This window comes from Squalius cephalus, assembly GCF_949319135.1.
Source record: "Squalius cephalus genome assembly, chromosome: 13".
NCBI classification, from domain to species: domain Eukaryota; kingdom Metazoa; phylum Chordata; class Actinopteri; order Cypriniformes; family Leuciscidae; genus Squalius; species Squalius cephalus.
Window position 1 is genome coordinate 24,208,037 of NC_137134.1, and position 11,357 is coordinate 24,219,393.

At 38.1% G+C, this 11,357-nt stretch overlaps 1 protein-coding gene across 7 annotated transcripts; it reads right to left on the reverse strand.

Annotated features, from left to right (window-relative positions):
• Positions 1-11,042, reverse strand: hyal2b (hyaluronidase 2b). 7 transcript variants are annotated; one of them, XR_013823047.1, is made up of 5 exons: positions 10,904-11,018; positions 6,266-7,256; positions 3,495-3,584; positions 1,611-2,363; positions 1-1,409 (listed from the first exon to the last, which is right to left on the reverse strand). XR_013823047.1 is itself a non-coding variant. In XM_079889561.1 (5 exons), exons 3-5 carry the CDS (start codon positions 7,247-7,249, stop codon positions 1,977-1,979), a joined length of 1,461 nt encoding a protein of 486 aa, XP_079745687.1. In that variant the 5' UTR covers positions 7,250-7,256; positions 8,981-9,067; positions 10,904-11,042; the 3' UTR covers positions 1-1,976. The 7 variants fall into 7 exon arrangements, 5 of the variants coding, with proteins under 5 accessions (XP_079745687.1, XP_079745689.1, XP_079745688.1 ...); XR_013823048.1 differs by lacking the exon at positions 10,904-11,018 and adding an exon at positions 7,943-8,184; XM_079889561.1 differs by adding an exon at positions 8,981-9,067 and having other exon boundaries at positions 1-2,363; positions 10,904-11,042.
• Positions 11,043-11,357: the final 315 nt, after the last annotated feature.

An 11,357-nucleotide genomic window follows, 5' to 3' on the forward strand; every position in this document is an offset into this window, starting at 1 on the left:
TTCAAGCTTTTAAATATAAGATTTATTGTAAAAATATAAAACAAACACACATTTCACTTGGTCACCAAACAATCTAGACGGCACAAGCAGAATTTGGTATCAAAATTTGGTAATTTTGGTATGAAAAATAAAAATGTTTCATTGAGGTTTCTTCAATTAAAGGGACTGTTCACCCCCAAAATTTAGATTCTGTCAATATTTACTTATCCGGACAAGAAAGCAAGTCAAAGAGGTTTGGAAATATCATAACGGTGAATAAATGTCAGAATTGTAAATTTGGGGATGAACTATGCCTTAAAGGCACTAACAACAGAAAGAAAAAAAACCCCCACAGATCTACAGTTTTGCTGATGATGAAACAAACTCACGCTGAACATACACAAATAAAGCCTTTCCAATTTATCCCACACAAATAAAGAACAGAAATGCAAAGTTCAGCAATTAAGGGGGGAAATCCGGTCTGAAAATAGTTATGTGCAACCTAAGGCAGAACAATAAAAGGCATCTAAGCTTCTGTAAACCACAGTATGCTGACATTTACATGAATGTTTTTTGGCAGAAGATTTACAAAAATCCCTCACTATCCAGCAGTTTAAGAAAACCTGTTAAGGTCATGTCCGAGGTCATATTTCACCCCAAAATCAAAATAAAATAAATAATAAAAACTTTTATTTAGCATAAAGTAAACCTATTTTTAGGACCAAGATCTTTTGTGACATTATTTTCTTGATAATTAAGAGCATTCGCATAACTGTAATGCAATGATTTCTAATCTTTATTACTGTAAAAATTCATTAAAATTTATTAATAATTCATAATTAATTTATAGAATAATACATAATATAATAAATTGTGATTTTATACCTTAAGGTATTATTTGTTGCATTGCCTTTAATCAATTATGATTTAATTAAATAAATAAAAAACATCATGATTTTCTATTTACTGTAATAAAACTAATGCATTACTATAATGAGAATCACATTGAGAATAGCGAGATTTAAAAACAAATCCGTCTGAACGCATAAGTATTTCTGGGAGAAAAATGCATAACTTTCAAGAAAATAAAAATAAAAATCCCAAAACAGGTTTATTTTTCCTTATGCAAAAATGTAATTTCTCTAGTTTCTTTTAATTTTGGAGTGAAATGTGAGACAGAAAGCAGGTTTTGTGACATTGAGTCCAAATGAGGTTTTAATGGGGGCAGCAGCGTTGCTAGTAGCAACATGTGTCCCTTTTAAGGAGCTGGTCATGTGACGCACAACAGAAATAAGGTCACAACTGGTTTTGTGCAGAGGTATAAAGAAGGCAAAGTAGTAAAATGTCTCGAATGACAGCTATACGGAACCCAGCACAGGACATGCAGACAAAAATGTATATATCGTGGCCACAAATTAAGAATCAGTTCTCTTGTTTTAGTTGAACTAATTATTTCTCTTGTTTTGATTTAACTAAAACAAGGGAACAAATAATTACAACGTTGCCACGATTTAGTAAAAAAAAGGGAGCGAATTATTATAATGTGCGCACGATTTACTTAGTAAGATGTGCTGACGTATTAGTAAGTTAATTGTTAATTTGTGGCCACTATATACATATTTTTTCCCCGCATGTCATGTGTGGGGCTCCATACAGCTGAAACCACCACATCAATTATTTTTTATGAAAAAAGCACACAAACAAGATAAGACTTCCACACACAAACATAATTTCTAGCTAAAAAACCAAACAAACATAATTTCACCTGCCGCAGTTCAGCCTCCCATGCAGCAGGGGGCGATCTACTCAAACAGAACCACACTGAGCTGCCACTGTGCTGCACATTTAGTCCACAGAGTTAGCGTGTGTGTTTTCAACTGCTCCAATTGTGTCCTCTTTCGAATTCTAGCGAACGAAGGGCCTTCCTGCAGTCAACGTCGCGCATCTCTTGAAGAGAAGGTCCGGCGTTTCTTCTCAAAACGGTTTTATCGAACTCCTCAGTGTAGAAACCCCATCAAGAAAAGCGGTAACAGCAGAACTTGCATAAAGGTGGTCCAGACAGCCGTCGCTCTGTTCCCAGCCACACTTCGGCCACAGTCGTCGCCCAAGAACCCGTTGTAGCACTGACACTGGAACTCGTCCTGTAAGCGGCTCAGTTCTTCTGGTCCCATCCGGCCCAAAACCTTTAGCGTGTTTCCTTGGCGCTTGATGCTGTGTGTGTTTGGACTAAGATGCAGGTAGGTGTCCGTGTCGGAGTGTTTGCGAAGGCAGCGACCGCGCATTCCACAGAGGTTTCGGCTGCACTGCTCGGCGGCCGACGTCACGTTAAGCAGGTAATGACCCAACGGCCCTTGCAGGTAATCATTAAGATTAGAACAAGCCGCCTGGAAGGTGTGAGGAGAAATCAATTATGACTTGTAAATTAGACCAATATCTATTGCAATCACTAACTCCTAGGACGATTAAATGGTTTATTATCATTTGATGATTATCATTTCGTGATTATCATTTCGTGCCAACTTTTATATTGTGTATATGTATATGTATAATATATACTTCATTATATATATACACATACATACTAGTGTTGTCAAAAGTACCGACTTCAGAAATTTAAAAAATGTGACAATACCAGCATCTCCCTCTAGCATTTTCAGTGCTGTTGAACGGATTCTTAAACACCATTGCGTTCATGTACTCAACATATATGTCTCTGATTGGCCATTGTGTTCACGCGCTTGATCATTGTAGCCAATCACAAGCGCCAATCAGAGGTGTTTAAGAATCCTTTCAATAGCGCTAAAAATGCTGGTACCGTCACATTTGTTAAATTTCAGTACCGACTTAAAGTTGGTAAAGTCGTTGGTACTTTTGACAACACTAATACATAGATATACACACACATATATATATATATATATATATATATATATATATATATATATATATATATATATATATATATATATATATATATATATGTGTGTGTGTGTGTGTGTGTGTGTGTGTGTGTGTGTGTGTGTGTGTGTGTGTGTATATATATATATATATATATATATATATATATGTGTGTGTGTGTGTGTGTGTGTGTGTGTGTGTGTGTGTGTGTGTGTGTGTGTGTGTGTGTGTGTGTGTGTGTGTGTGTGTGTGTGTGTGTGTGTGTGTGTGTGTGTGTGTGTATATATATATATATATATATATATATATACACACACACACACACACACACACATATATATACATATATATATATATATATATATATATATATATATATATATATATATATATATATATATATATATATATATATATATATATATATATATATATATATATATATATATATATACATACACACACACCTGTAAGTGGGTATATTTTGGGATAATCAACTCATAGTACATGATCCCTTCCTTGTATTTCACCCTGAATTTGAATAATCATTGGTCGATCCCTAAAGTCAATTTATGTGAAGATGATGAGTAAACGCCCTGATTAGGACACAAACGTACTTGACTGCTAGCATAGTTGGAGTCACCCCAGAGGATCACGCCCGCTACACCCAACGCCACGCTCTCGCCGATAGTCGACACCAGATCCATCTGCGCAAAGAGAAGACAGAAAGCAATCAGAATTCATCTGAACCCAAATATTATGATCTGATCAGAAAACAAAACACGTGTTTTAGATAACACTTCATGCGTCACTGAACGTGTGGCTTTCAGAAATGGAAAAATAATTCCATCAGCAAATTGACTCCAAACACTGAGGCTCTTGAGAGTGTTTGTGAATAGTTTGTCCGAGTGCGTATTTGTTAATTGTTCTGCTATTTGTATATTTGTGGCAAGTGACATCGGCGAAGAAAGACAAAGAGTTAGTTCTTCTCTTTCTTGACCACACACTTTGTCTTCACCCTTTCATTATGTCACTGATAAATGACAATCACTCTTTCATTTATTGGCTTTTGTTGAAATACTTCACCTCTCGTTCCACAGACACTGATCCAAACTCTTGATAAATAAATGACTTGCTCTGTGAGACTGGGGTGTAACGGGACTCGGTAAAATATAGGTAAAAAATAAAAATAACAAATTTGAACCGTACTGTTCTCAACCCATGGTTCGACACACACTTATACTGCGGTTAACATAAAATCTGACAAGGCATCTATAATATGGCTTGAAAAAAAAAAAAAACAGCGTAAAACCTGGAAAGAGTTCCTATAATGTACGCTTCTGTCGATGGATATGCTCTGCATGCGTTTCATGTAAGAGTAGCTGTCCAAATCAACAGTTTGTAAATCTGTTGTTGGCATCACAGTTCCTCATGTGTTGGTGTGTTGCAGTTCAGCATGGCAAACAAAGGAGACATGCCACTGATTAGGGTTTGAAATAGAAAATCGATTCCAATTGACCCTTCGCAGGGAGCTTGATTGACAGGCGATCTAACCAATCATAATCCGCCATTTTGTCCAACAAAGCAGTCAGGAGAGATAGATGTACTGACGCCTTTCCACGGTTTAAAACAACATTCCTTCTTATGTTCATTCATGTTTATTTGATGCTATAAATGAACTAGAAGGAAGAGATGATCGGTTCACGAGCAGCTTTAACTGATGCTCTACAGCGATCTGTCAGACACATTTAAGAGTCACAAAACGGTATGTATCGTTTAAATTTCTTTTAAAAAATGACCAAATTTGAAAGGTAAGACTTTGTCTAATATGTTTAATATCAAAAGTAACCGAAAAGTAACCTGGTCTGTCCTGTCTGTCAGCGTGTTGTCAGTCTCCTCTCTGCTCCACGATGTATTTTTCACTGCGTGAGATCATGGTGTGGCGTGAGAGCAGCGTAGCTTGTCGGACATAGCGACAGTAACTAAGGGGGGCGGGTCTTTGCGAAGGGTCAATTCTAGAATTGGATAATTTATTACGCTTACCGATTCCTGTGTGCGCATTTTAATGTGGTTTTAAACCATTCAAGTGCAAGAAGATGCAAAAGAGAACTCAATTTGGCACTCACAAGCTCTTTTCTGTGCTGCTGGGCACAATCAGAGCGTATACAATCAGATATAAAAAGTTCTCTTTAGAGTCTTCTTGTGCTTAAACTGAAAAATACACACAAAACTGTGTCAAAACATCCTCATAAACACAGTCAGTTATGTCTTAAGTGAACGTAAATAGTTGAGAAAGAATGCACGCGTTACAGTATATTGGATCAGTGCATTCGGTCTTAAAGGGACAACAGTCTAATACAGTATACCTGCTGCTGTCTGGATTATTAATGTTAATCAAAGAACAGAAGACTAAGAAACATATCTCACTGATCTTAACTGATGCTTATGCTCCGAAACAGATTAAATGTTGTTGTTTTTTTCAATCAGAAAAAGCAAACCAGGGTGTTGACCAGAATACAGTAAACAGATTCAGTAAACCTCAGGGCCTCACGTGTCAGCTGCTGATGGCATTGTGGTATTTGTTCTACAGAGCCAACGAGACTCGATGAGGAACACAGATGAGTCTTTGTCTCCAGAAAGCTGAGAAGATTCTGCATGCTATATTTAGGACAAGCTGTGACATATATCAGTACGCTTAAGTTCTCTGCACCTATATCCCCCATTGGGAACGTTGCTCAACGCCAAGAAAAACACACCATGACATCGCACTCCTGAAATATGACCATCTCAGAAACAGCTGAACTTCCTTCACGGTCTCGGAGGATAACAGGCCATCACAAAGATCTGTTCAGCTGGTCACATGTAGCTTTTGGCATTAAATGGGTTTTTGCTTCTGCAGGAATTGCCTCAAATATTTTGGTGCCGTACAGTCGAATTCTACAAAAACTGACCTCAGGTTACTTCAGGGGATGAACCTAGAATAAGTGATTTCCCTTTTGATTAAAACATAAACTAAATGACTATTCACTAGATTGCGAGGTACATATCGGTACCATTTCGGCTAATATTAGAAAATCTTTAATTGGATATTTAATTGTTTATGCTCATTTCTTCTTACATTCTATTACCTTTGCTTTCAGTGAGCATTCAATGAGGTAATCTAAATGTAAAAACAGAGGAAATGAACATAAGCAACAATTATATGTCCAATATCAGCCAATACCAATAAATTAAAAACTAATACCATACCAATATGTTGTGCAGGCCTACTTATGGTGCAGGTCAACTTCAACAAAGAGGCACCCACAATGGTCCAGTTTTAACACTCCTTTTTTAAGAAAATCAAACTGCCACACAGAGAGAAACACACCCTTTACAGGAATCTCACCTCGGACAGCGGCAGGAGTTCAGGAGAGTTGCCGTTAGAAGTTGGAGTAGTGCTTACGTAAGTGGGCCGTGTGTAGACAAACACAGGTCTGGCTGACCCGTTCCCAACAGACGCCAACCTCATGCCCTCGTTGACCCGGTTCCGTACGAACTGCCGTCCGGACAGTTTGTCCTTCAGTTGTTTTACCATGTATATGGAAGGAAACAAAGCTGTACTTTCCGTCCACAGCCACTTCAGTTCGTCATTCCTGGAGACCTCCACATCCGGACAGCGTCCCGTGTAGTTCTGGTTATTTTGGTAATTGTGGTTGTAACAGTCAGGAAAGAGGTAGAAGCCCCAAAGCTGATGGGGCCGTAAGCTCTTGGCCAATCGAAGAGTCTCCAACATGAACTTGCTTGCAGAGAGCTCAAACTCTTGCTGGGCCACTTTGGCCACCTGATCCGGAGTCCAAGTTGGGTTTTTCTCAGTAACTAACCGTTTTGAACGCTCGCGGTAAATTTCTTTAGTGCCCCAGTTACGTTTCCAGAGGGGCCGCCACTCTTCCCAGTCGATCACAGCGAGACCTTTGGCTGTCGGGTCCTTGATATACTTCTTGAGCCCATCCAACATCCGTTCTAGGTGTTGTGTGAGACTGGCGGTCTGCGGTAGGCCACCGTAGACCGCAGTGCCGCCTGCCTCAAAGTATGGGTACATTCCCAAACGGTCATGATAGAAGATGGTGAGATTTTGCTTGGTGAAGCCCTCATTTGGTGACGCCACTATTTGGAACTGATCCAACTGGAATTTGACTTCATGTCGAGGTCTACAGTCTTCAGTAGGAGCGTTCCAGGCCAACAGCAAAGGCTTACCAGAATACAGCGGCCATCTAGTGTTTTTTAACTGCTGTGCTTTTAAACAGGTCCAAAAGGGTATCAAAAACAATAGTTGCAGACAGGAGACCCATTCAGGTCGGGTCGTCCCAAAGAGACGCGTGATGTTCCTCATTTCAGACCTAAAAATACACAAAACCACTAAAATGAATAAAAGACTACATATATCCTAAAGTATGTTCAAATATTGTTACATTATACATGCATTTACACACGTAACTAAGTATATTAAGTTATGAATTTTGCTAACTTTTATCACAACGCAATTGACTATAAATTTATAATGCACATTTTATCACAACAGGTGTTGCTTGGGAATCAAACCCATAATATTGGCTTTGTTTGTGCCATGCTCTACCAGCTGAGCTACAGAAATAAAGTTTATAAGTTTAGCAGGAACTTTCAACTGAAGGAGATTTTCCATTAATACAACAACAACAACAACAAAGCTAAATAATCATATCCACTAGAACCATTAAAATAGCCATGTTTAATTCATTGTTGCATTATACTTATAGAAATAAACAAGATCATTTACATTCACCACACTTTTATCAAATACTTCTAAAATATACATTTTAAAAGTAGGCTATATGTGTTTTCTAGGAATCGAACCCATGACATCGGCATTATAGTAACTTACGCCGCTCTGGCATTCGAACTAGAAGAAAAGAAAGAATACAAATTCATATTTTTAACATTCTATGAAACATTCAAACTTTAATTTGTGCGTTACAAAATCGCTTCCTCTTTTATTTCTAGGAACCGTTACACAAACTAACTGTGATATATTAGAGGAAACACTGACCTGTATAGATCGGACTGAACCCGTTCAACACACCGGTCCGATCACTCATAAACTACCACGCAGCGTCCATCCATATATCCAGCGGATGCCAACACCTCATAACTATGAACTCTCAATCGCTATTTCTAAACAAAAGAGTCTATTATCATTGTTTCAACGCCTTAAAACGCCCCGTACGCGTTCAGAGTTTCGCTCGTGCTCAGCTGGCTCATCTGGATTAATGATTGTATGTGTGCGGATTTCGGCCCTAAGATTGATGCATATAGTTGTGGGTAGAGGGGTGCGCGTTGTTATAAATGACGCAAATCGCGATTCTTTAATGTAAAGTTTTGCGACCACTCACTATGATACGACATATTATTATATCTTTTTTTTTTTTATATAAGGTGGCGAGGTTGTTGTTTTGGGTGTACAACCAATGTTCTCAACAATGTGCCCTCTGGTTCCCCCTACATGGCAAGTTGGTTTCGTCCGTATTTCTCCGCTGGGGATGAAGAAGCTTTCCTACTGAACCGACTCAACTAAACTGAGATTGAGAGATCAACAGAAGTCGAGAGCCATTACACACAGATCACATTTCACTTCGAAATCATTGCTAAGAATGAGATTTTCTCTTTTCAGCCTTTACCTTCCTTTGTTTTATTTATTATTTGTCCTATTATTTATGACATGGCGTAACTACAGTATGAAAATAGTGTATGACTGTCTAGCAAAAAGACCTGAGGTAATATTACGTTGTTTTTTAACACGGTAACGTTACCAGGTTAGTACCTAGTTTTGACATTTGTATCATGTTAGTACCATGTTTTTGATCATGGCAATACCATGGCACTTTTTGAATTCCATTACACTGATAAATTCTAATAGATCACTACACTACATTCGTAAAGCTTAGATACAGCTGGGTCAATTAGCCATGTGAAAGAACTAGATTAGATTTAAAACATTCATTTTTTAAACAGTACATTAAAACTGTAAATTAGCCAAAAAAGGGCATTGCAAAACACCATAGTGTTGGTGGAACTGTCTGACATTAACCTTTGTTAGGCAGGAAGTCAGCTGACTGCAGGAAAGAGCTGTTTCCTGTGGCATTGGGGACCATCCTGTGTGCTGACTCACCTGAAACTGATGACATACACACGAATGAACCAACTGAACGGAAGGATGCAACAACCTTAGGACCTCATAATATCCCACAGTCTTCTGCGCGCACACATTTAACCGTGAGAAACCCACTTGCTCTTTACGGATGCTAATGTTTGTAGGGATCTGGGGTCACAGGCGAGAACAAAAGCTTATTCAGGCTCAAACTACGAATCCCTATAGGACGCCTACAGAACATAAAGGCCTCCCTGAAAGACCTCGTTTCCATGTGTTACAGTGAAGATGGGCGTAATGACAAGTTGTGGTCACTTCTATAGGAGTTCTGAGGTCTGCATTAACAGGAAAAGTGAAGGGGGCAGATAGAAGGAAAACCACCCACAGCTGGAGACCAAAGGGGTCACCTTTGATGTCTCCTTTGAAGGGCAGATGTCACAAAAACATCACAATTGGTATTAGGACAGTTTTGGTACTTCGTTGAGAATTAAAAATATTCATGTACGCGCATTGGCGAGTACTTTGAGTGCATTTGTCCCTCAAATGACGAATGCCGTGTGTTTGTTTGCTTCTGACCACAGCAGGAGGCAGATATTCTGTGTCCCCGCTCCGGGCAGAATACCTCAATCCTAAAACACATCTTGTACTAATAAAAGGACTGTAAGAGCCAACACAGACCCTTACAGCCTCTTATAAACAGAAGGCAGATCTTACAGCTGTGAGTGATTTTCACTGCTAATGTCTAATTACATGAGGTAAAAAAAAAAAAAACTCGCCATCTGACTTTGACAGGTGTTTGTTCCTTAATGTTTAAATACTTTCTTTAGCATCTTGTCACGGCCACTGCTGTTATTGTTAAGTAAAACTAAAAATACAAAAAATCTATTTACAATTATTGAATTTAACAGAAGAAAATCTATTATTTAATTTAACAGAAGAAAATCTAATATATAAAACAAATGTATTTTCAGTTAATTGCGAAGGCAAAATTTCACATTTTAATTTATTTTAAGTTGAAGTAAATTGACTAAAACTGAAAACTGAAATGATCGAAACTTTAACAAATGAAAACTGAAAATATAAAAATTAAACTAATTCAAAATATTAATAAACAATAAGAAAGTACAGTAATGATACTAATAATAACAATAACACTGATCATGGCTTAAAGTAGCTATTCACCCAAAAGTTTAATTGGCCAATATTTTCTAGTGTACAATGAAAGAGAATGGGGACTGGAGGTGTTGACGTCTAAAAACTACATAAAAGTAATCCGTACAACATGCGATCTATATTTCAAGTCTTCTGAAGCCATATGATAGGATAGCCTTAACATCATTGACATTAAACTCAGTGCAACATGATGGAAAAATGCCTAAGCGTAAATGGGATTTCACAACTATGATGAATCACACACTCACACACACACACACACACACACACACAAAAATCTCACACAAATTCATCATAAGACTTTAAAAGACTTTATAATATTAAGTCATGGACCACTTTTATGGTATTTTCTTTTTTTTTTCTTTTTTTTTGGAGCTTTACAACTCAAGTCTCAATTCACTCAATATGGCCATGAGCAGCCTGGACATTCTGCCAAACATCTCCTTTTGCGTTCCATAAAAGAAGGACAATCATATGGAATGACAAGAGGGTGAGTAAACGATGACCGAATTTGTATATTTGTACCATGTCCAATATTTGACCATATCCATATTACTATACTGCACTGCATTCAAATATTTCTTTTTTAAAATGTAATTTACTCCAAAAACACAACTTACATTAATATTTAACATTTTTCTTCAGAAAAGTTGTTTAAATGAACACTTTCTGTCACTTGCTCCTACTCACCGTACTTAAAGATTGTCTCTCTCTCTCTCTCTCAGACAGATGTCCTCAGTTGTCTCTCTATATGTAGATGTACACCTGCTTCAGTTCGCCTGTCTCTGTGAGTCTCTCTTAAAGCAGCTGTGTATTCAGTTTTGATCTTGGAGAGCCCACACCCCTGTAACTTCCCACATTCCTGCCCGGCTCACCCATCCGGGCGCCAGGCCAGACTTTTGATCCTACCGTGATAAAGGATTGGATTTGAGTGGTTTAGACTGGTCTCAGATCAGCCCCTGCAGGAGACCCCAGGCAGCCCCTATTTCTGGTTGCCAAGGTGATCTAGAAGACTCCGAGCAGAACTGAAGTTACAAGAGTAATAAATCACTGCGAAAGTGATGAAATGGGAGATGGTGGAGGAGATAGAGGCGAGAATGCTAATTAAAAAGTTTTATAGCTAAAGAAATGAATAGTACTTAAA

Bases quoted from the DNA above. Each gene is read 5' to 3' on its own strand.
- hyal2b (XM_079889561.1), bottom strand. From the start codon at position 7,249: ATGAGGAACATCACGCGTCTCTTTGGGACGACCCGACCTGAATGGGTC. The intron at 3,585-6,265 runs GTGAGATTCCTG...CTCTTTGCGCAG, and splicing joins AACTCCTGCCGCTGTCCGAG to ATGGATCTGGTGTCGACTAT. The intron at 2,364-3,494 runs GTACGTTTGTGT...CACACCTTCCAG, and splicing joins CCAACTATGCTAGCAGTCAA to GCGGCTTGTTCTAATCTTAA.